General features: G+C 42.5%; 1 protein-coding gene and 1 long non-coding RNA gene across 7 annotated transcripts in view; one reads left to right on the plus strand and one right to left on the minus strand.

The window, feature by feature from the left end:
• Positions 1 to 9,173, plus strand: part of TRPC5 (transient receptor potential cation channel subfamily C member 5) — a 177,542-nt gene extending 168,369 nt beyond the window's left edge. For all 5 annotated transcript variants that reach the window (XM_079961625.1, XM_079961626.1, XM_079961624.1 and 2 more), the window contains 2 exons: positions 6,315 to 6,404; positions 7,781 to 9,173. In XM_079961625.1, the coding sequence (XP_079817751.1) occupies positions 6,315 to 6,404; positions 7,781 to 8,512 (822 nt within the window). In that variant the 3' untranslated portion in view covers positions 8,513 to 9,173. The remainder of the gene's footprint in view (positions 1 to 6,314; positions 6,405 to 7,780) is intronic.
• Positions 1 to 23,293, minus strand: part of LOC307207711 — a 49,604-nt gene extending 26,311 nt beyond the window's left edge. Inside the window, exons 1-5 of one of the 2 annotated variants that reach the window (XR_013834781.1) lie at positions 20,079 to 20,182; positions 19,071 to 19,181; positions 11,322 to 11,411; positions 7,313 to 7,464; positions 2,436 to 4,213 (exon numbers count right to left, since the gene is read on the minus strand). This is a non-coding gene — a long non-coding RNA (uncharacterized lncRNA). Of the gene's footprint in view, positions 1 to 2,435; positions 4,214 to 7,312; positions 7,465 to 11,321; positions 11,412 to 19,070; positions 19,182 to 20,078; positions 20,183 to 22,416 lie in introns of those variants that run through there. The other variant, XR_013834780.1, reaches the window with a different exon arrangement.
• Between the last annotated feature and the right edge of the window lie 2,715 nt (positions 23,294 to 26,008).

Genomic DNA, 26,008 nt, shown 5'->3' on the forward strand with positions numbered 1-26,008 from the left:
TAGGTACCACTCCGGTGGGAAGGTAAATGGCATTTCTGTGCACTGCTCTGGTTTCACCAGAAGCGGCTTAGTCATGCTGGCCACATGACCCAGAAAAACTGCGGACAAACATTGGCTCCCTCAGGCAGTAAGGCAAGATGAGCGCCACAACCCCAGAGTTGTTTGCAACTAGACTTAACTGTCAGGGGTCCTTTACCTTTACCTTTTTTAGTCATGTCTTTACTTGATCTGTGAACTCACATCACATCATATGTGAAGCAGATGGGTGTTGTTTGCAGAAAATGGGCTTATGGACCAAGTTAGGATTTCTGCAAGGCCTAATTTGGAGCACAGGCTATAGGTTCAACATCTACTGCCATAAGATGTGATAAGAGATAAGGATGGGGAAGAAAGTCTTTACAGCTAGTCAATCTGGGAATGTAGCTCATCTAGAAGAAGGAACACTTTGATCTTAAACCTCTGCTGCCTTGTGGGTTATTTTTAGGAGAGGAAACGACTAAGGAGTAAACGTTACACAAACCTGATGGTTGGATGGTTGGATGGACCCTTGTTTGCCTCCTTCCAGCGACTCCTGCAGCCAAGCTGATGACAAACATATCACTCCACTTTCCTTTGGAAATATGCTAGGATTACATTCTGCTGCTTAGTTTCTCACAGACCTTTCACATTAAGACTAACAGCCTTCATATTTGCACCTAATTCAGCCCATTAATCAGTTCTCATAACTAATTAATCCATATTTAGAAATATGTAGGATCTAATTATATTTCAAGTCATATTTCTAAATATATTTAGAAATATATAGGATCTAATATATCTCAAGGATAAATATCTAACATATATGTTTAAACTAGAATTCAATAGATATTAACTACATGTAGAAACTGTTTCCCAAACAAACACTATGCCTTAAAACAATAATTATAAATAATAATATATAAATAACAAAGATATCCCCAGTACATGTTGGTTATTGAAAGGGAAGAAATAAATGTAAAATCAGAATCAATGTTGATAAAAGGGAAGGTATGAGATTAATGAAAGGGAAAAAATACAGGAAGTAAGGGGGAAGGGGGGAAATAATTACAAAACACACACACTCATGCACACTCATACTCACTTGCTTATATGAAGCAACAAAAAGGGGAAAGAAACAAGACTAAACTACGTACCGGTAAGTGGGACTCTTAGTAAAAAAAAAATGACTTAAAATGAAAAGGTGGGAAAGAAAAAAAGAGGATGGGAAGGATAAAAAAGGACTTCTTGCTTGAATCCAACTTGTAGCAGCTCTCTCCTTTTAATAATGAAAATTATGATTCATTCATATCAAAAAGAAGACGAAGAAGAAAAAATGCTGTTGACATCATTCTAAGATGGTAACCAAGGGGGGGGGGAAGGATTTCATTTTCTTATTAGCCTTAGTGACTTATTTTTATTATTTAGCTAAAGAAGGGAAAAAGAAAAATCAATGAATGCTATAAAGTCACAGCTGTTAAGAGAGAAAAAAGAGAGAATTGAAAATTGGACATCATAAAACCTGGATAAATAAAAATCTTCTTGTGCTCAGTTGGTAGCTCTACTTGGCAGACTTTTTGCAGTTAGTGCTTGGATATAGGCTTCTGCATTCTTTGGTACTGTAAATTTGTATGTTTCCGTGCCCCTTCTGACACAGAAAATAGCAGGGAATCTGATGTAGAACTGCAGATTAGCTTCTATTGCCAAGCATCTTGCTTGGAGGAAACCACATCTTTGATCTGCAAGTTGTTTTGTGGATTCTGGAAATACGGAGATTTTATTCTTCTCCCAAATTAGTGGCGTTTCTGAGGACCGTTCACGTGCCATTCTTATAACTCTGGTTTCAGTGTGGAGAAACGGGGGGGGGGGCGCTTGTCATCTGGGCAGCCTAGGACCTCCATACACACTGCCCAGGCTTACGCCTTGAGGAAGTGACTCCAATGCTGCTAATGCAGAGGTTTGACTTCACCCCCAGTGGCACACTCCATTGTCTTGCCAGCAAAACCCAATTTACACTTCTGAAAAACAATGCATGAACCAAAAAACACAGTTGTCCTTTGAAATCTGCACTCCTAAAGCATGTGCATCAAAGGAAAGTACATGAAAATACATGTATTGGTGGGAAAAAAGCATATAAAATGCATTATGTTAAGAAAATTGCTTCTAATCTAGTATATTAAAAGAAGCACACTAAAATGCTGGTAAATTTTTCTGAGGACTTTGTTATGGCGAACTCAGGCATTAATGTGTGGCAAAGTAAATTTAAGACTGGGAAAGTGAGAAACCTGAGGATAACTGACATATTCACCCACCCCTATTGGTAGTGCCAAGTTGACTTTTTAAAGGGTAACATAAATTCATGGTTGCGCTTCGAGGCCCCCAAGCCCATCCCCTGAAAATAACTTCAAACTGACACGTAATTTTAGTTTAAGTTATTGGGCAAAATTCAGGCCAGAACTTTATTGATTACAGCAAAGTGAGCGGTGTTGGCTTAGGCATTGGCAACAGACTATAACTGACTCCTGCCTCTCCGGCTGGAAGTCTGAAAGGGTAAACACCAAATGAGGGAGCAACATCGATGAAGACCAACAAAGCTCACCCCGGGGTTCCTGTGGTCCTGGCATGGCCCTAGCCCCTCAAGCGGACTTCGGATGAGATCCAGGACCCCCAGATTCCTTTACCAGAATACCCTTCTTCATGGAGGGGCAGGTGATGGCCGCAGCTCCCCTCCCACACACTTCAATAAGCCAATGCCTAACCGCCAAACCTTACAAAGTTGTGACGATTGCTAAGAGGGTAGGCAAAAATCAAGTGGCTACATCCAATCTGCCAAATGGAAAAAATTCCTACCCAGCCCCTGCTCCAAAGCAGGCGACCCAATCCAAAGCAAGGCCAAAGCAGTAGCACCTAAAATTAGGGAGGGAGGGCGGGTGTTCGGCAACATGATGCAAGTACCCCCAGTTACACCACACCGCTGCTTTTATAGGCCCCAGGAATCACGCCAACTGCCCCAATTGGCCCAAACAACCTAGCATGATCCTGGGGTCCAATGGTTAAGGCTTGGGCCATGCCCAGCAACAACTCTCCCAGCGGGGGTGACTTAGGGGTCCACACGCAACCAAGACCCTCGTTAAGGAGGATCCCATATATCAGGTGACATCAATATCAATACCTAAATGGCACTCCCATATTCAGGGTCAGGATGTCTCTACTACAAAATTTTTCAAGTACAAATGTGGGTCATTACCTTAATATCCTGCTTGCAGTGATGGACTATTTGGATGTTCGTCTCATCCAGCAAAAATATACTTATCTTATGCTCAGAACATATTCCACACCTTTCACAATTCCACTCCTATGCAATTTTATTCAGAAGCAAGCCCAACAGATTTTGATAGCATTTGCTTCCTAGTGACTGTACATATGATTGCTGCAGCCTCAATGAGTGTGACTTAACAAATGCAATAAACTGTGCTATATCCTAATGTAAATTAAAGCACTTAGTTTGCATAGTAAGTTCATTTGACAAAGTAAACCAATAAGATAACTGAAGGGAGAAATCAGTTTCACAAAAAACTGTAAGCATATTCATTAATCATTTATATTAAATTACTTAAATCGCTCTAATAATCAAGGTTTTTTAAGCTTGTATAATAATTTTTTTTTGCAGTGCACCCAGTTTATTTATCACTAGACTCACAAATCAATTAGGCATTTCAATTAATGTCCATCCCATTAACTCGACAGCCCTAGTTCAGTCTTTACTTGCAAGAATTACTGCAGTTAATTTAGCATGTTTAAGGTGACTTACAACATGAAAAAATACATAACTACAACACAGGAAAAGTAGTCATAAACAATAAATAAAACATTAAAAAATACACACAGCAAATCAAAAAAATTCCATGTAAATCATATGATACAAAATAAAGATATAAAAATTAATATCAATAAAAGCAATAACACACATCCTCAACAAAAACCCATAAGCAATTCCCCAGCCCAAGATTCCATTCAACAGCCTCAGCTTTTGTAGCTGGAGTCAGTCTTGGCCCTGCCCTTCCAGGCCTGGTGGAAAAGGGCCTTCAAAGCAGGGGGCAGGTCTTCCAGGACCCACAATCAAGATGGTCTCTGGCTCTGTATGGTGTCCCCTTCCAGTATACCCATTAAGTGTAGAAGAACACAGAAATGGAGAACACTTCCTGTTTGGGTAGATAAAGATTTCCAGGATGACTCTGGGAGCACTTTCATTTTTCCAGAGATCTTTCTAAGGGCCACCCTTGTAAGACGTGTAGCTGCTCCATAAGTGAACTCTTATGGAGGAAATAATCTATTCTTTGTTTTATTATTTAAAGTATTTTTAGTCTGCTCTTCAACAGGGAGAAAGGGTTCCCAAAGTGTCTTACAACAGTCAGTATGAAGGCCAGAAGTCCAAGGAGTTGTATCATGTAAATGACCTAACTGAAAGGGACTACTGCATATCAGAGGCAGCCCTACAAAATAAATTAGGTTAACATAAATTAGGTTAACATAACATAACATATAGCGCTTGGTTCCAAGTGACCCACATTAGACCTTTCATGAGGTCTGTACTGTCCAAGAGGTAAGGCGTTCATTCCCAAACCCCATTTGAATACATGTGCTTGCAAACCCCAGGGCAGCTGAAAGGCTCAGAGTAGCAGTTATACAAACTGCTTATTAATATCTTTGTAGTATCCTCAGAAGGCTTGAGAGGAGCGTGGGAGGGAGATACAGTGGACACTTGGGTTGCAAATGTGATCCATGCAGGATGCATGTCTGCAACCCGCAGCGTCCGCAACCCGCAGCGATGCGTCTGCGCACGCACGGGTTGCGATTTGGCGCTTCTGCGCATGCACAAAGCACAATTTAGCACTTCTGCGCATGCACAACCACTGAAACCCGGAAGTAACCCTTTCCGGTACTTCCGGGTTTTGGCGGTCCGTAACCTGAAAAAACGCAACCTGAAGCATCTGTAATCTGACTGTATGACTGTATAGGGATACAAATAGATAAATCCACTTGGTCCTGCCCCCTTATTAAGACAATTTACACCAAAACACAGGAAGCCTCCTTCAGGGTTTTCCTAGGCTAGCATCGGACCCCTGTTTAGCTGCTACATATTCTGAAAGATGTTGGCAAGCTTGTGGTCACAATGATGCTTCCATTCATATGTGGTGGGAATGTGAAAAATTATCAGCAGTCTATATTCACAAACCATTCTACCAAAACAAACCTATCTCTAACCAAAGACCCAGAATTCTCTCTCTTGGCCATCAAAAGTGATATAAATCCCACCCTTGTACACAAGGAGCTGCTAGCTCTCCTGCTAGCTGCAGCCAGCCTTGACATCCCCAAACATTGAAAGTCTGCATTAGGACCCTCTAGGGATTGAAGGCTTGAAAGGGTGTGGGGTGTTGCCTTGCCTGAGCATTTGACCTCTAATAGGAGGATACTAAGAGGAGTTATGAAATGAGACCATTTTGTAGTAGATGGGCACAGCTCGGCTGGGCAGTCTAGTAATGTATTTCCTTCGCAGCTCACCGAACACTAACAGAGGTAAACAGGGCTGAGCTTTTGCCCACTCATATCATCTGTTCCACTTCTTTTCACTGAGTGTGTTTTTCTTTCCAATAAAGCAAGCAATACAATTTATGGCTACCCAGCCATTTCATCTATTATTGCTAGTTAACCGCCTAGCATGGATCCTAAGATCAGTTAATGTACATTCCCAACAGGAAAGTCTTTCCTGCTTTCCCCCTACAGCCAACTGTGCGATTATAATTGTGGGCAATTATCCCCTCCACAAGGAGGAGAATTCTGCAACACTCCAGAGTAGCTTCTCGGGAGCACAGATGGCTTCAATGAGCAGAGGGAGACAAACTAAGAAAACAAAAAGTTAAATAGCATGGAATAACTTTAGAGTGATGCCTTCTCTGTGTGGATTGTCATAGGATGAGTTAGCAGTGAACATTCCTCACAAACTTAAAGACTATGGATTAGTGGTGGAACATTTGCTTCACATGCTCAAACTTCCAGGCTGATTCCCGTGTGTCTCTTCAGAGGAGACGCTATGAATGCCTTTCACTCTGGAAGGTGTCATTGGTGAAGGCTCTTTAAACAGGTTAGAAAACAGATTATTTTTTAATTTAAAAAATGGGCATTCCAGATGGATTTGGACTTCACATCTGAATTACATGAAAAGCAGAAGAGGGGTTGAAGCCTTGTTTGTGGAAATTGCCTTCCAAAGGAATTAGGTTTCTTGTGCTTTTTCATTACAGGAAGTGATCAGGAACTTGGTGAAGAGATATATTGCAGCAATGATAAGAAATTCAAAAACCAATGAAGGATTAACTGAAGAAAACTTTAAGGTAATGATATGATACTGTCATTCCCCACTTAGTGTATTATGGCAGGCGCAACATAAAAATTGTTTGACATTGTAAATATTTGCAGCATGTTCCTATGCATATCAACTCAGGTGTTAAGTCCCACTGAGTTAAATTAGACTCGCTCCTAGATTATTGGGTATTGTCACTTAAATGTCTTCCATTTTTTATTATATTTGTTAGATGGGTTTCTCACAGCAGGACCCAGCTCCTCAGCTAAGAAAATCCAATGAAAAGATTAAAAAACAACAACAGATGAAGAGGGGAGAAAGATTAGGATTTACCAATCCCATGCCTTTAAAAGAGGCCTTCAAAATAAGAACAAAAAATCTGTGTAAAGAGAAAAGTATTTGCCTGGGGAGATAAATCCCGGGGTATAGGAGGAATAGGGAACCTGATGGGAACAGGCAGCACCTTAGCAGGCTCTTAGGAACATAGGAAGCTGCCTCCCACCCAGTCAGATCATTGGTTTATCCAGCTCAGACTGCCAGCAGTTCTCCAGTGTTTCAGTCTCACCTGGCATCTTTGGGATGCAATGCATGTTCTCTGCCACCACATCACAGCCCTTCTTCCTAGTACCTTTCAGGGCTGGCTCCAATATTGCCATAGGCTTGTGTATGCTTTACCACCTACTAGAACCAAGCGGTGGCTATGGGGAGGAGGCAAGGAAGGCCCTGTGAAAATGTTAAGTGCTGATCATGGTTTGTGTGCATATGTGTGTGTGTGTGTGTGTGTGTGTGTGTGTGTGTTCTTCTAAATGTTAATCTCCTCCTATCAGCTCACAACCTGTGAAAAATTAAATGGTTTGGGGATACTAAGGTTGCAGATACCATCTCACAAGAAGGTTGGTTTTATGCAATGTAGAAACTGGGCATTTAGTGTGGTGGTACCTAACTTTTGGAACTCTCTCCCATTACACATCAGACAGGTGCTGTCTCTTATTATCTTTTTGGTACCACCTTTTCCACAAGCCTTTTTCAGTTGAGATTTTTATCCAGTCTGTTTCTGAAATTGTGAGACATCTTTGCTGGTCCCAGGTACTCTATCCTCCCCAGCAAGATTTGTGCATGAAAGACTAAGGAAGTGCATGGTTAATGTTTAGATGAAGGGGCTAAATCATATTGCAGATTTTCTTTTCCTCAACAAAAACTGCTGAACTTCTGTTCCTGATTCTAAATAATGAAAAAGATTTGTTTGCAATTCTTGTACACAGTGATGTGGAAAAATTCATTTGCATAACTTTGAACTTTGCATAGCTTCTCTCAGGAGAGTTCAAACTCTCTCTCTTCCCCCACCCCCGTGACAGATAAATCTTTAGAGTTTAACTCATTTTTTCCCTTCCCTGTCCCTCACCCTAGGAATTAAAGCAGGATATCTCTAGTTTCCGGTATGAAGTCCTTGACCTCTTAGGCAACCGAAAACCCCAGCGGAGAAGCTATTCCACCAGCAGCACAGAAGTCTCCCAGAAGGATGACGCTAATGAGGACACTGCTGGAGAAACATCCAAAGCGAAGAGCGTTCCTTTTGGCACAGCCAACAAGAAGAAAGATTTCAACGTGTCGGCTCTGATTAAGACTATGTCTGGGTTCGAAATGGTCAGCGAGAAGCCCAAAAGCAATGGGATCAACAAGCGCTCCTTCATCCGCAATGGAAACAGGGTCCAAAGGCTCTCTAGCTCTAAGAAAGAGTCCTTCAAGCGACTGGGCCTCCTTTTTTCCAAGATGAATGGCCACCTCCCAGAGCCAAACTCAGAGCCCATGTACACCATCTCCGATGGGGTCATCCAGCCACACCTCATGTGGCAAGACATTAAGTATTCTCAGATGGCTAAAGAGCGAGACGAGAACTGCTCCAAGAGTGAAATTAACCTCAATGAGGTGGACTACAGTAGGAACGTCAGACATACGGGACAGAGCCAGTGCCCTGCAGTTTGTTCCAGTTCCCTTCACTGTGCTTCCAGCATCTGCACCTCTAATTCCAAACTCATAGACTCCTCTGAGGACGTTTTTGACTCGTGGGGAGACGCCTGTGATTTGTTTAGGAACCAATGGAAAGATGGACAGGAGGAACAGGTTACCACTCGCCTATAAGTACAGATATTCAGTAACCTGCTGCAGAACATAACTATTACTAGAAACTGTTTGCTATCACAGATTATTCATAGTTAGGAGGTCTCCCCCCCCCCCGCCCTGCCATTTTGTCTCTACTGATGAGTGCAGAATTCATATTGTTTTAGCCGCATTCTTAATTCAAATGGCCAAATCCTTTGAACAACACACAAAAATCTATATAATACATTCTAAGGTTGCTTCATACAGGTTCCTTTCTTTCTTCTCCTGCAATCTCTTCAGGATTTATATATTTTTGTTACAGAACACTGGAGAATCTCTCAAGCATTTGCTTCTTTTCCAGCCTCACCTTGGTTAGTAGCTCTGCTTTGTGCCATTTTACATTCCATTTTTTTTCTGGCCATTTACTGCTCACTAGGATCAGCAGATGCTCAGTGACTTAGTTGGAAGTCAAGAGCCAGGCTGAGACTACAGGCAAGGCTAAGGGTTCAAATATATAATGAGCTTTTTGCTTTCAAGCAATACAACTTCCCATGATTTCAACTCAACTGTATGTCTTTTATTAAGGTTGCATATTGTTTTCTTATTGTAAATTATTACCACAATGAGTTAAAGCTGAGTTCTGGAACTTACTGTTTTCATGCATCAGATGTTTTTCAAAATATTCTGTTTTCTCATCCGTCCGCGTCAGCGGCGTAGCGTGGGTTGTCAGCACCCGGGGCAAGGCAAGTAATTCGCGCCCCCTAACCCGGGGCAAGGCAAGTAATTTGCGCCCCCTAACCTGGGGCAAGGCAAGTAATTTGCGCCCCTAACCCCTAACCTGCCGCCGCTGCCAGCTTCTTCTTGCTGCTGCCTGAGCTGGGTATTTACGGTAAGGTAGCCACAGCAGCGGCGGCAGGTCCGTGTCAGGTGATCTGAGGCGAGTTGCCACTGGCGCTGCCACCCAAACGACGCCGCTTGCCCAGGGGAGGAGGAGGGCAGAGAGGCGAGGAAAATGCAACATGGCCCAGCCGCTGCAGCAGCAGCGGCGGCAGGGCTGTGAGGAGGGGCTGCCTGGCGTGCCCTCCGCGGCCCTGACGCGTGGGGACCGCGGCGAGCGCTGAGAGCCGCTGCCTGCCGGACGCCTTCAGCCTGGACGCGCGCACAGCTCGTTGGTTCCACGAGACATGGGGCTCTGCTACAGCCTGCGCCTGAGGCTCTTCGGCGACTCCGGAGGCGGCGAGCACGCCCCCCCCAGATGTTGCACCCGGTGCGGCCGGCCCCCCCTGCACCCCCACGCTACGCCACTGCTCCGCGTGCACCCCTCCATCCGGATATAGTAGTATGCCATTGCAATTGTCCCAGGGAAATAGCAAACCCTCCCCCCACAAATGCTATTCAGCATGTTTGACATCCAAACACATGTCTATATTTTACATAACAATGGGGTTAGTGTGGATTTAAGCAAATATACTTCATTCACACATCCTAAAACAACATGTGAAACAAACCACAGCCATCCTTTGAATTTTTTGAAATCTCCAACCAAATAATGTGTACAGAATGCATATACTAGGAGAAAGTGTGCATATGAATGCATATATTAGTGAAAACACTACACCCAAATGCATTATGTTTGTGGAAATTGCTTGCAAAAATACGTGTATTAGGAAAACTTGCATACAAAAATGTGTATTAGGAGAAATATGCACTAAAATGCTGAAAATTTTTAAAACTTAAGAAACTGATGTGGAAATGTGAATAACTGAACTTTAGATTGAGGGAAAAATGAGAAACTAAAACTGAGAGCTTTTCCCATCCCTAAGCTGACACACCAGCATTTTTAGGCAATGAGCTAATCAGTGCATGCAGAGAAGAGGACCTCTTGCAAGTGATTATTATTATATTGCATTTGTTAGTCATTTTATACCAAAAAAAAAAAAAGTTTCAAAGTGACTTAACACCAAAATAAAATACACACAATTTAAAAACAAAGCACAATACCAAATTCCTAAAATGCTCATCCATGAGTACAATAAGGACAAATCCTGCCCTTCCCCACTGAAAGAAAAGCAAGGCAAGCCAAACTTAACCAACAGAAGCCTGAGCAAATGAAAATGTCTTAGCCTCGTGCCTAAAAACTAAAAATAATGGCACCAGGCACATTTCCCTTGGGACAGCATTCCACAAGAGTTGAGGGCGCCACTGAAAAAGCCTGTTATTGTGTCATCAGCTTCTGTACCTCCCTTGGATGAGACACATGGAGAAGGGATTGACAGTACAGTTTTGCCACACACAATTTCTCAGGTGTTATATGAAACATCATATTCCTGTGTTCTGATTGCACAGCCCTGGATTATAATATTTGAGCCTGGGTTGAGTACTGCTGTTAACCACCTCAACCCTAGATAAAAGGCTTTTGGGATGGGGAGGAGAATACAAACCTAGCACATACGCAGCTCCTGCTGTGACTTATAAAAATTGAATTGTCAGCAGATGACATAGTGGTCCCTATCCAGAGAACTCACAGATAAAGAGTTTTGTGCATACATACATGGGAAACAGAGAGAACCCCATAGTCCTCCCAAGCAGGGCTGGAGCCCCTTGATTAGCAGAGGTCATTATATTCTCCTTCCAGCAATCCCAGGGCTATATTTTGCCACCCAAATTGATCTACTTCATGAGATCACACCTGTAAAACAAAGTGTCGGCCATGTAGTACTGACTATTTCACAGTTAAGGAGCACATGTGTTCAGGCCCAGAATCAAATAGAGAACTTTAAAGCAAGGATTCTCTGTTTCATACGAACTGAAAACTCACCCCATTCATAACTGTGAGCAAACATCTTACCTTATCTGGATTAACATTTGATAAGGCTTCTGAGTGGGGCTATTGGGAGTTGAACTCCAAAACTTCTGGAAGGCACCAGGTTAGTGAAGCCTGTGATGGAAACAAAGTTCTGTGTTATTCAGAATCAATTCCTTACCCCCATGATTTAGCAACTCTATATAGTGGCCTTCCAGTCCCAGAGATCTGCCTTTCCTGAAAGTTGCATGGCAAGCTTGCCTATAATGCTCTCATTGGGTAGGTTTGCCAGAGTCTTTCAGATGACTGCTCCGTTTTGAACCATTCATTGCATTTATCAGGAAAGGAGTCAGATTCTGTGCTGGCTTGTATTCCTTGCTATATTGATTCTAGAACAGCATTTCCATTCCTGGATATTTAAAGTGCTTGTTCTGGCACAGTAGCTTACCCTTTCTGAACACTGCTATTCACAACAATATTCAGCTGACGCACTTACAACATGGGTAAAGTTATTGCCATGCATCCTTCTCCAGTTCTGCAACCTTTGAGAAGCTCCAGGGCTAATACCTCAGGGTTTAGTTTCCTTTGGACGAAAGCACACTTGAGGCTTCAGGTGCCTTTGTAATTGCTTTATTTACAAATATGTAAGCAAAACATAGTGAAAGCAAACAGCCTCCTATGAGCAGCTGCAAATCCTGCATCAGATCCCCAGAGGACAAATTGTTCAGCCCTACAAAGCTGCATCTCCCAGTTGCTGCTAGAAATGCTCAGATTTCTATTTCTCCCTCTGTCCAATTTAAATTGCCAACTGGATTTTGTCCTCTTTCTGTTATTCTCACACCCTCCTGCAAGCAGAAGCCACCCCTGTAGGTAGATTACCCATTTAGGAAGGAAAAAACATTCAAGGTATGACACAAGGCTAGGCTACACCCAACACACACACTTCACCCCATTGACTGCTGCTTCCAGGAGTGGGGAAACTCACCATGCAATATTCATATATTCACACATTTTGCATTACTAAATATGACTGAGGGGTGAGGCACCAGGGAACTGGAGGGATCTGCAGCTTCCTGTAGCAACCAAAATGCAAAGTTCTGAGTAATACAATTTCAATAGCCATGGTAAGAATGACACCAAATGTTTCAAATATCTATTTTAGTATTGCATCCCAGGATTTATCATTAGCAAGCACACCTTAATGGGATTACAGTGTTGTCTGCAACAATTTCTGAGACTAGCTTGATAACAAGATCAAACACGTCCAATGTTCAACTTCACTGCAGGTATGTGGCTTTTCTTTTCTTTTTACATTCTTCAGTTAGTAGGTCTAGTAGAATAGGTTACAACAATCTTGCATTACTTTTGCATTAAAAGGAATATTTAGAGTTGTCTGCATTACCATTTTCCATTTTCAAAAAACCTACCAGTTTTTAAAATAGGGGTGCCCCATTTAATAACAACAGCAGCAGCAACAACAATAACTTTATTATTTGTACCCCACCCATCTGACTGGACTGCCCCCAGCCAACCGGGGCGGCTTCCAATGTATATAAAAACATAGTAAAACGTTAAATATTCAAAAAAATCCTATACAGGGCTGCCTTCAGGTGTCTTCTAAAGGTTGTATACCTACTTATCTCCTTGGCTCAGGATTCACATAACTCCATACCCTCCAACATTTCTCCAATGAAAACAGGGACATCCTAAGGAAAAGTGGAACATTCTGGGATCAAATCAGAAACCAGGACGACTTCTCTAAATTAGGGATGTCCCTGGAAAATAGGGACACTTGGAAGGTCTGCAGTCAGTGTAGGCAATACTAAGCTAGATGGACCACCTGTCTGACTCAGGATTAGGCAGCTTCCTATGTTCCTATGTTGATGAGCATCTGGGGGCCGTTAGAACTGCAGATGAACAGCTGGAGCATAGAAGTGGAAGGTACACTCTCTTTCTAAAAATGGCAAGAGATCAAATTACAAGAGCACTATTCAAACCAGTCCATCTCATCTAGATTGTCCACCTGTCATGTATGGTCTGGTCTGGATTCAGACCAGGCCCACGTCTCCCAGCCCACCAATATAACTGTTCCTATGGTGGTCATTTTCACACACAAAATAATCTGGTGGAATACAATGGTTAATTTCCTGCTTAGTCCAATTACTAGATAGCTACATCCTTAAACTCTGTGCATCTATTATAAAATATACCCAACTGTACATAACATCTTTCAAGCTAGAATTTAGATTAGGAACATGGTATATTACTTAAAACCAAGTCAAATCTGTCAGGGATAATACTGTCTACACTGATAGCAGTTCCCCATGGTTTCCAGACAGACCTGCTTGCTGATATTAGGGAACTGAAACTGGCACTAAGTTTCCCCCTACAAAGCATGCACTGTACCCTTCAGCGACAAACCTTCCCATGATACAGTTTATCTAAAGGTATCTCAAAATCTCTTACTTCCTGAAGGCCAAAACCATCTCTTCTTACTATTCTGTTGTGAACAGCCCTGTGATCTTTGAATGAAGGGCAATATACACATTTGAATTAATAATAATACTACCCAAGGAAGAAAAAAATCACCTCCACAGCAACTGTGAATGCATAACATTTGACCTTTCAGGTCACCTGGTGCTGGCTGGGCCCCAAGAGCTTTACCTGGCAAACTAACAATGCATTATATGGGTAGATGAATCTTGCAGCAGTCAGAACTAGTTGTGGATAAATTCCAAGGCATCTGAATTATTAAGCACCTCACTTCTCAACAAAAACATCACGCAAAGCCGAACCAGCCGAGAGGCTCAGAATGCTGTTGCTCCTAGATGTCAAATGAAGCATCTTGATTTTTTGGTCCAGGAGCCTTGCTCAAGTATCTGCAAAATCTAGAACAACTCTCTCCACTCCCCCCGACACACATTCTAATTTTTGCAGCAACCCACTGCAAAGTTATATTTATACAAAAGAATTAGTGGGCTCAGTGTAGTGTGTAACAAGAAACTAGAACAATTTTTCATGTCTTTCATTAATTCCATGTTTTCAATCATTAATTTCATTTAATTAATTTCATGTTTTTCATTAATTCCAGAAATTAATAAATGTTGTAGTCTAGCAGCAAACTTCATGCTCAAGTTTTAAATAGACCATGCACTCTGCTGGGATGTGAGGAACATTCATTGTCAGATCTTACTCATCTACTAGGTAGAAGGCAGCAGAAACTGGCTGCAGAGCTCAGTTCTTAAGGAATCATCTATAGCTGCTAAGTACTGAAGATGCTATCTATTGTTTATTAAATTTCTATACCCCCCCCTTCATCTGAGGATCACAGGGTTATTTACAATATAAAAACACAAAAACACATATCATTTTTTTAAAAAATAGGTTGGTGGAATTTTTGGCCATTTTGATTTTGGCAAAGGAGGAGCCACTTCCTGGGCAGGTTTGAATGATGGACAGACACCATAGCAGAAACAAGAGGTTGTGTTTACATAAGGACTTAAGGAGGGGCTTGGGCAAGGGATGTAAGGGTAACTTACTCAGGGAGGTAACAGGCCAGACGTAGAAGAGCCTGTGTGTAATCAGATCTGGGACATGCTTAGGAATTTGGGAGAGGATATGGTCAGTTTCATCAGCAACCTAACTCTGTGTTGAGAAATGCATTGGTACTTATGAGGATGGGGGAAGCAGAACAAATAGCACAAATAGCCCTCCCCTCCCACACATCCAGTTCCTTTGATTCCAACAGCTTCCCCAGCAGCATCCACTGGAACCCACACTGAAGAGCAGCTGAGAGTTTCACAGGACCTTCAAAATCCTTAACAGAGGGGCCCAGTTGTTTTGGATGCTCCAGGGGTTGTGGCTTTGGGAAGTTCTGATCTCTTGTGGAGACCCACAAAGCGGACTCCCATTGGGAAACCAGTTACTGTAACCCAGTAATTAATCAATATTGGAGCATCTGTAAATGTTTTGAATCCAGCTTGGGTAAACAAAGGAAAGGATGCAGGAACAACAGTCAACCTAAAAGGGTGGTGAGTTTCATGGATATTCTTAGCCTAACCTACCGGTACTTCCCATGGACTGCAAGAAGATCAAACCTATCCATTCTTAAGGAAATCAGCCCTGAGTGCTCACTGGAAGAACAGATCGTGAAGCTGAGGCTCCAATACTTTGGCCACCTCATGAGAACAGAAGACTCCCTGGAAAAGACTCTGATGTTGGGAAAGATTGAGGGCACAAGGAGAAGGGGACGACAGAGGACGAGATGGTTGGACAGTGTTCTCGAAGCTACAAACACGAGTTTGACCAAACTGCAGGAGGCAGTGGAGGCAGTGGCATGCTCTGGTCCATGGGGTCACAAAGAGTCGGACACAACTAAATGACTAAACAACAACAACCTACTTCATGGGGTTGTTGTGAGGCAGGGAAATGGGCAGGGAGAGCCACGTACACCACATTTACCTGCTTGGAGGAATGGTGAGATTTAAATAAAATAAATGCATACTTTAGCTTAATTGTAAGCTCTAAAACCAAGGCATTGTCCTGGCACAGAATTGAAGGAAAGGCCACCTTGGCCTCTGCCACTGGCCTGATGACTATATACGGACCACTGGAAAGCTGTTTCTGGGAAGAATATAACAGCAAAGGAAAAGACAAAATGGCCCCATCCGTTGCCCAAAGGGGAAGCTGCAGGGAGCTTGCTTTCCCACTCACTGCCAAAAAAGAACAATGTGCTCTCAACAACCACCTGGCCTGGGTCTGCAGACCTAGTTTAAAATCTAGAGACAAATGAATGAAAACACCACATAGGCATGTGTCCTGCAAACCCACAGACATTTAAATTCTTCAGGCGAAGTTGCACTAAGGCAATTCTGTACAATATCTTATCCAGAACAGTGAATTACAGCTATAAATACAGCTCAACTGTATACTCAAACTTGTCCCAGTAACTATAAAACAAAGCTGACACCAGAGTCTTGCTGCCACTTCTGTTACTCTGAAGCTTCCTAAAATAGGAAGGACTTAGGTTTTTCTGCACCCCTGCTAGGGATGGGGAGAAATTACTGTAGATTCAGTTTGCATTTAAAGGCAAGCCTATGTAATAGACACACAAACAGGAACACAGCCAGCCTTCAAAATTTGCACTCCAAATCTTGTACTTTTCTCCATCCAAGTAATGTGTACAAAAGTATGTATACAGCAAGCCTGCAACCTATGGACATTTAACTTGTGTACATTCAAGCTTTAGGTGCTTGGCAAATTAAAAAGGGGGAAAGACTTCCAGGGGTGGGTGGGAAGACTTTGACAACCCCACTCACCATTGCACCTAATGTGTTTTTGACCAAATGCAATGTTGGCTTTACATGCAGTTCCTGGAACGCGGCCCCTGCATAACTGTACTAGGGCAAAGTGCATAGGGTAAAAAAATGCATCTTAGTAAACATGCAAAAATGCATTATATTGGGAATAATGGGCATTGCAAAAAATGTATTTTAGACAAAACTGCATTCACAGATATGTGCATTAGGCTAAAATAGCACTAAGATGCTGATGAATTTTAATGGGATTTTTAAAAATATTATCAAACTGATGTGGAAATGCGGAGACCTGAACTTATGTTTGGGGAAATAAAACCAAAGGTGACAGACTTGCCCATCTCTCACCTGCTCTTTCACCATCCAGAAAATCCAGATGAATTTCTCTTCCAGGCTCCTTCACTCAATGAGAGACAACCAGACTAATTTTGGGTTGTAGTTTTTTTAAATTTGCTGCTTATTAGTGCACTTTAATCCCCAACCATTAGTGCAGTAATTCCTTCCCACAATATATAGACTTTCCCGTCCTCAATATAATAAATCATTATGTCAAATGAAACATATAAAAGAAACACAGGAATGCTTGGCAACTGGAAATTTCTTCTTTTACGGATAACTAGTTGTGCCATGTGGTGCCCTGGATGTGACCTCATTGGGAATGGCACGGCATTCTCCAAGAGGGAAGGTTCACGGTGCAAATGCATTACCTGGTAGCTGGCACCATGCTGTGGTACAAAAATAGGGTTCTGGGGTTCTTCAAAAAAACTAGACTATGAGCAGGAACCTGCGATTCTGACAAGGATCCTGTACCCAGGAGAGAGAGAGGCAGGGGAGAGAGATATTCAACATATAACAGTGGATAGTATTTCTCAAGCCCTTTTATTTTGTAAAAGAAGCTGATAATTAAGAAAAGCATTGGAAAACTATCTACTTTGTCACCAGAGATACAAACTGATTAAATAGCTTTTCGTTGCTTAATTGCCTAACTTTTAAAAGTAAAACGTTCATGAAGACGCCAAAGAGAAATGTGGTCTATTATCAATTAACAAAAACTACAAACCAGTGTTAGAGACAGACTTCAGGTTTTTTTACATCCCCTAAACAGCCTGAAAAAGACACGCAGACTCTACTCCCAACTCCCCCTCATTAAAAATCGCCTGATGGATAAGCTAAATTTGGTGAATTTATCTGATTCAATCTTGTAGCCCCATGCACAATGTATTGTAATTTGCATAGCTGATAAACATCAGTAATCATGGTAGTTAACATTCCTGCCAAAATGTGTATTTGCAGAATGACTCACGGTAGAAGCAAGGCACTGGCTTTATTATTATGATTATTAGGCAAAGCCACAAAATTAGATTGTTTTTAGTAATGGCAAAGTACATAGCTAATACTCAATCTAGTCACCCCAATGATTTAACGGCTCTATGCGCTTTAAGGTGTGCCAACATTTCCCCTTAACATACATTAAGAGATATTTCTTTGGGTCAACTGCTGCCCAGTTGCATGGATGTTTCTCCCAAAGATTTTCTTGTTTTCTTTGTCTCTCCCCACACCCCGGCTATTACTCTTGACAGAAAAAGCTGTTTTCTCCTCCCAAAGGGGAAAAATATGGATAGTCTTAGAAATCAGAAACTAGCAAGAATCTTAACTGGATAATACAAGTGGGTCTCTAATCCAAAGTAATTACTCCTCATAATTAGCAAAGTCTGACTGCTCCATTGTGTGTATGGTAAAGGTTAAGGTAAAGGGACCCCTGACCATTAGGTCCAGTCATGGACGACTCTGGGGTTGTGGTGCCGGCGTACAGCTTCCGGGTCATGTGGCCAGCATGACTAAGCCGCTTCTGGCGAACTGATTACCAGGTTTACCCCTGGTCTTAGTACTCCCAAGATCAGCAATGCAGAATCTCAGGCTCCTCTGTCCAGTGCTTGGGGGGAGATGTCTCTCCACAGGTCACCTTTCCTCATTACCCCAGTCCCAGTGCTTTTGTCCCAGCTTGAACTGTGATCATGCCCCTTTGCTTGCCAAGAGTGAGAGACAAAGACAAAACCAGTGACTTCTGCATGGCTGGAATGTAGCCTACTGTAGAAATGGGCACGCTGATTGTTCTACCCACCTTTGCCTCTAGCCCTGCCCACCACTGGCATGCAGCCCTTGCACCTAGATCTTGTCCTAGAGTAATAACACTCCCCAGTTTACTAGGGCTTAGCTGTGCCAAGACAATGAGAAACACACACCCTACACTCTACCTTGCTTAAACTAGTTACTCTACCCATTGAGAAAAGTCTTTCTAAGTGTCTTTGGTGGAGAACCAAAGCTCTGAGCACTTTTACATGCATTGAGTAAGGGAATGTGCTGTGTCAGATGAGAATGCCAATGCTTCTGCATCACTGCATACATGCCAATGGAGTTACAGATATTGACCACGCGTTCTGCTGTCCACAGGGATTTCAAGAAAACCACTTCCCCCTACCTTTAGTGGGAGCCCAAGGTGCAAATGAACCAAATGGATGGAAAGTGCCCATTGGATGGAGCGATGGCACGTTGCCAACATCACAGGATCTGAGCAGTTCTGGCGATAGTGCTTTGAAGGTCAAGGCAAGAAAAACAAGTTTTAGATAGATATGTGATTGCAGGCTAACTCAATTCAACAGCTACCAAAACTTTGCCAGTGAGTTCTGTTCCATATTATAGATTTGCTCTATAATATGCTCCGTTACTTCCGGGTTGCCGCGGAGCACAATTCAAACACGCTCAACCTAAAGCACATTCAACCCGAGGTATGACTGTACCCCATTGCTCTCCTGTTGGTTTAGGACCACATGAAAAGTTCCCTCAATCGCACAATGTGAAACAAGCCACAGAGGCAACAGGCAGGGTGCATACACATGAGAAACATGAGGGCTACATCAGAGGCCAAGAAGCAAGTCAGCGGCTTATGTCCAAGAACAAATCAAAGCAAGACTGATGAAACTTGTTGCTTATATTTTTTATTAATTTATGTCACTACTTTCTAATGTTGTTTCATGATTACAAGGTAATGTTGTTTGCTTAGTAGGATATATTTTATGCACAGAAACTATTTTTTATAGCATTACTGGCAATAAAATTAAAATTCTTGGGTTTTCTGAGAGCAGTTTATGTGCTTTTTAATCAAACGTAGATTTACCAAGCTAAATGTTGTCCAGTCACATAAATACTAGCAGATTTGAATTCCTCACACCCCAAACCACATTTTTAAGACCCCTCACTGAAGAAATTTGCAAAAATTAAGTTTCACTGCCTAGAATGGCAGTACCCTACCCCAGAGAGGTTTGCTTGGCCCTTCAGCCAAGCCATCTAACAAGAGTTGACATTTGCCCAGCCCCTTTACCAGAACTGTCTTCTGAATAGACCTGGAATCAAAATGTGATTTTAAGGAGGAAAATGGTGTAGAAGTATCGAAATTAAAACTGAAGTGATTTTTTTAAAAAGCACTTACTTAAAGGACTAAATTGTAGAAGAACTGCACAACTTTCGGGTCTGAAGAGGATGCAGTGATTAGATATCCCCCCGAGTACATGAATGAACAAACAACTGCTTCAGAGATCCAGTGAGGTGCAATGGTTAGAGTGTCAGATTATGATGGTGGAGTCCCAGGTTAAAACTCCTACTCAGCCATGAAGTTCACTAGGTGACCCTGGGCCAGTTACATACAGTGGTACCTTGGGTTACATACGCATCAGGTTACATACGCTTCAGGTTACAGACTCCGCTAACCCAGAAATATTACCTCGGGTTAAGAACTTTGCTTCAGGATGAGAACAGAAATTGTGCAGCAGCAGCACAGCGGCAGCAGGAGGCCCCGTTAGCTAAAGTGGTGCTTCAGGTTAAGAACAGTTTCAGGTTAAGAACAGACCTCCAGAATGAATTAAGTACTCAACCCGAGGTACAACTGTACTTTCTTTCAGCCTGGGATCCTAACATGATTATATGACCCTACATGTGAACAAGAAGGAGGCTTTCGTAAAAAAAATTAAAGTGGAAATAAAGATGGATCAGTACTTGTGGTCACTTTATTAACCTAATAAAATAAACTCAATGGCCCCCACACTCTGTCCTACATTAAACAAAACAAAAAAAAAGATTCTCTCACTCCTTGATAAGATAAGATAGAGGGAAATAACTATACACAGAAATGCTCTTCCAATCGTCCTCACACACCCCACCAGCAGCAAAGTGAGGGGCTGTGTAGAAAGCGATTAGGCAGCAATAATTTCACTAGGTAATTGTTTTGCTTTTACAAAAAGGGGAAGGCAATTAAGAAACTTATCTGAGGACTTAATGGGAAAATGCACAGGGAAGAAAAGTAGGATGACCCAAATGTATAAATTAACCCGAAGATGGAGAATTAAAAGGAATCTCAGATAGTTCTGGGCCAGCAATTTGGAAACTGCTATACTGGGCATAATCTGGTGCAAAATGTATAACTCAATTAAGGAGATTTCCTGTGGCTTGCCTTTAAGAAAGCTGGAGCCAAACTATGGGTACCACTGGTATATAACTCTAGCAAGATTAAATAAGGTCTTTAAACACTGATGGAAGAACTCAGCATCAATAACTTGTCACAGATTTAAATGTTCTCTCTTTGATAGTGATGCCATCATATTCAGTCTTGCTGGGTTCAAGGGATTTGTTTCATTTGTTTGTTAGATTTTTATACTGAACTATTGGGAAGATAATCATCGAGGTCAAAATACTATTCAAAATCATTTTATAGCCACATAGGTTATTCTTTGGTTAGCTCTGGAGGTCTGTATCAATAGCAACTAGAAAACTGGCTTAGTAAAGTACTGGACTACACAGAAACTGACAAGCTGAAATGTGAGAAGGCAGGCATAGATTTGGGATCTTGGATTGGAAAGAAATGAATTTTTACAAGGTGTGAAAACAATGTGTGATAACCAGTGTTAATCATACTCAGAGTAGACTCACTGAAATCAAAAAATGTGACTCAATTCAATGGGTCTACTCAAGAGTATCATCTAGTTCAATATGCCCAATAAGCAGAGAATCTCCGTGATGAAGGCAATCAATAAACTGTTTGGATTGCTGACTGCTTGTGCCCAACATATCCAAAGCAACCAAATTCACTCATTTTCCTTGAACTCACTGACTGTTTTTCCTATCAGAAATCAATCTCTGCCATGGATCCAGAAATTAAGCTCTGGTAATCTGTGGTTTCCTTGAGGAAATATTCTCCACCCAGCAGAAAGAAACCATTGGTGAATTAAACCACTATAAACTTGAAATTTATCTGAATAATAGGATGTGTGAACCAATATAGGTGCATTGATAAACAGAGATAGATGGGAAGCCTTATTCTTAATGTGCTCCCCATTTCTAAGGGGCAAGAAGTCCCAGTGAACACTGGAAATTCATGGTGTATAATACACATTTTGTTTACAAACACAGGAGCAGAGCATATGAGAAGCACATCTGCACATCTTCAGCAGACTGCCATTTCATAACAACTGCATCCAATTCCCAGGGACAGCCCTTACCCCCTGCAATTGTTTAACCTTTAGCCAAATCCCATATTCAAACCAGCAAAACTGACTTCACAGAGGAAAGCAGCCGCTGCTTTCCCCCTTCTTTATTTAGTGAGTTCACGGGAAAAGGAAGAACCTAACAAGGAGAGGGAAGCAGCTCCTGTTCATGGTCTCCAGCCCATGCTACCTTTCCCACAATGCCATTCTGTCTTGATCTCGCATTAATCTGCAAATTCTCCTTATGCAGACACTTGCATTTAACTGTACATACTTTTTAAAAATGCATACTTTTCTCCCAAAATATCCACTTTTAAATGTATTTAGTGCCTTTCCAGCTGCACTGGCTCCCAGAGGAGTACAGGGTCAGATTTAAGGTGCTGCTTTTGACCTTTAAAGCCCTTCACGGCCTAGGACCCTCGTACCTACGGGACCGCCTCTCCCGGTATGCCCCACGGAGAGCCTCAAGGTCCATAAATAGCAACACCCTAGAGGTCCCGGGCCCTAAGGAAGTTAGATTGGCTACAACCAGAGCCAGGGCCTTTTCAGCTCTGGCTCTGGCCCGGTGGAACGCTCTGCCTCATGAGACCAGGGCCCTGCAGGATCTGATTTCTTTCCGCAGGGCCTGTAAGACAGAGTTGTTCCGCCTGGCCTTTGGCTTGGAGCCAATTTGATTCCCTCCCCCTCTTCCTTTTTCCTTTCTCCTCCTGTGAAGAGGTTGCATTTTAATATTTTAATGTTGTATTTTAATCTTGTTTTTAAGTTGTATTCATTCAACTTGTTTTTATTATTGCTTGTTAGCCGCCCTGAGCCCGGCCTTGGCTGGGGAGGGCGGGGTATAAATAAAAATTATTATTATTATTTGAATACATTTGAATACTCGGGAAGTGCCAAGGCTGGCAGACAACTAAGCTGGAATCCACACTGGAAAACGTAGATTGGTTTTTTACTGGAACTCACAAGTAACAAGTTCTTCAAGCGCTTCAAGGGGTTATTAATTTGTTTGACTTTGCTTTATTATATATTCTGTGTTTTCAATTTTGTATTTTTATGTGGAAGTCTGATCTTTCACTACGCTGTACAGATCTAGCCTCATGTTTTGATGTTGTGAACGGCCCTGTGGTCTTCGAATGAAGGATGGTATACAAATTTAGTAAGTAAAATAAAAATAAATACTTCCCACACCTAAAATTGTCTCCATCCACCACCCCTCCCCAAATTGAGTTTCTTACCCTTGGGCAGGTTGGGTGGCAGGAGTGGAGAGGAACAATAACTCCCTCTCTGTACCCAGCAACACAATCAGATTGAACAGAAGGTGGGTGATACTGGGAAGGCACAGGAAGAATTACCATATTTTTTGCACCATAACACTCACTTTTTTCCTCCTAGAAAGTAAGGGGAAATGTCTGTGCGTGTTATGGAGCGAATGCCTACGGATGGCGGGGGGATCTGCTGCAGTCGTGAGCAGAGGATCCATGGTTCCCCTTCCTTCCCTCCTCCGTGGCTTGTTTTGAAACAGCAAAGCGGGAGAAGAGCCGCTGAGTGGGGAGGAGAGAGGGACAGAGAGCCTGCTTCTTTAAAGGAGCAAAGCGGGAGAGGAGAGGAGCCTTCTCCTCTTATACCCCTCTTCTGCATTATTAACAGCATCCTTCTCCACCCACCCCACGCGTGTTCCTTGTCCCTTGAGTGCTTTTCCTTCCCTCCCCACTTAAAACATGGTTACAAAGCATGGATCCAAATGGATCCTCAGGATTTTTGCAGTGGGTCACCCCAAATTCACCATCAGATCACATAGTATGTCCATGGCTACAGCTTGCACCAAAAAAATCATGCACCCACTGTTGCCTGGGGCCGCAGTGGTGCAAAAACGTGGTTAGAAAGCATGGATTTACATGGATCCTCAGGATTTTTGCATTGGGCTACCCCAAACTCACCGTCAGATCACATGTCTGTGGCCACAGCATGAACCACAAAAATCATACATCCGTTGTTTCGTTTAGAATATTTTTTTTCTTGTTTTCCTCCTCTAAAAACTATGTGTGTGTTATGGTTGCGTGCGTGTTATAGAGCGAAAAATACGGTATGTATATTTAAAAAGAAAAGCATCAACTCAGGATGATAAAGCATACAAGTCCATAAAACAGATCCTAACCCATATGCACAGAATATCCTTTCAAAGCCCTAAACAGTTTAGGCTACCTGAAGGATGGCTTACACCACTGACCTTGCTTGTGATCTGAAGTCGACATCTGAGGTCCTGCTTGGGCGCTCACTGGAAATATCAGCTGGTAAGTACATAAAGCTGTGCTGGCCCTGCATTGTGCAACTCTTTCCCAATTAGAAGCCACTTGGCCCCTTCATTTCTGTCATTAGGGCAGGCCTTTATTTAAGGAGAGGAGAGGGGCTTTGATACTGCCTTTTCTTAAGTGGGCTTAGGTGATCTAATTAGGTTACTCCCATGCATCTTTTTGTCTGTATCCACTCAGTGCTTCACATTCTGCCAGGTGTTGTATTATTTTTACCAGGGCTTTTTTCAGCAAGAACTCAGTTCCGGTACCTCTCAGGTGGGCACCATTACTAAGAGAACAATGGAGGCATTCTTTGTGAGTTCCAGCACCTCTTTTTCTAGAAAACAGCAATGATTTTTACTTTGTCTTTCACTGCTAAGAGTATAAATCCTAAGAAGTCACGGTTCAAAAAACAAGGAGGTCGGCATAGTTTTTAGCATATGTGCAGGGAAAATAACTTATTTGAAAATGCGGGAAAGAACTTCGCCACTGCAGAAAGTCAGTTTTCACTGGAAACAAAAAACCTTGATGGAAAATGTGGCAGAGAAATGACTGACAAAGGAACTATTCAATTCACAGCCGTTTTGCCTACTTGCAACATTTCTCCTGAAAATGCATATTTGAAACTTGCCGGAAACAAAAACATCACTACAGCACCATCCAGTGGCTAAAAATATGCACACACACAAAATGATGGGCAAGAACCACAAAGTAGAGGGGATGTGCTATAGTCAAGATTTCTTACATCCAGCGTTTTCTTTTCTGGGGGGATGCAGGGGTACGCATACCCCTAAACATTTTATGAATCTAAGTTTGGCCTCACTGAGAGGCAGGATTTCAATATGAGTAGGAAAATGAGAGTACCCCCTAAACATATTTTTAGATAAAAAAGCACTGCTTACATCTGTTCCTGTAACAGTAGCAGTAAGTACCACCACCATACACAATAATGCAAGGAGGGAATCATGGTTTGGATATACAATGGTACCTTGGTTCTTGAAGGGTTTGGCTCCCTAACAAATTGGCTCCCGAACGCTGCAAACCCAGAAGTGTTCCAGTCTGCAAACATTTTTTGGAAGCTGAACATCCTACATGGCTTCTGCTTTACTGCAGGAGCTTCCTGCAACCAATCAGAAGCCGCACCTTGGTTTTCAAACCGTTTTGGGGGTCAAACAGACTCCCAGAAAGGATTACGGTAAGTTCGGAACCAAGGTACCACTGTAAAAAGGTAAAGGGACCCCTGACTGTTAAGTCCAGTCGCAGACGACTCTGGGGTTGCAGTGCTCATCTCACCTTTCTAGCCGAGGGAGCTGGCATTTGTCCGCAGAGTTTTTCAAGGACATGTGGCCAGCATGACTAAGCCGCTTCTGGAGAAACCAGAGCAGCACAGGGAAATGCCATTTACCTTCCTGCTGGAGTGGTACCTATTTATCTACTTGCACTTGACGTGCTTTTAAACTGCTAGGTGGGCAGGAGCTGGGACCGAGCAACAGGAGTTCACCCCATCGTGGGGATTCAAACAGTTGACCTTCTGATCGGCAAGCCCCAGGCTCTGTGGTTTAGACCACAGTGCTACCTGCGTCCCTAGGTACCAC

The sequence above is a fragment of the Podarcis cretensis genome, assembly GCF_951804945.1.
Source record: "Podarcis cretensis genome assembly, chromosome: Z".
NCBI classification, from domain to species: Eukaryota; Metazoa; Chordata; class Lepidosauria; order Squamata; family Lacertidae; genus Podarcis; species Podarcis cretensis.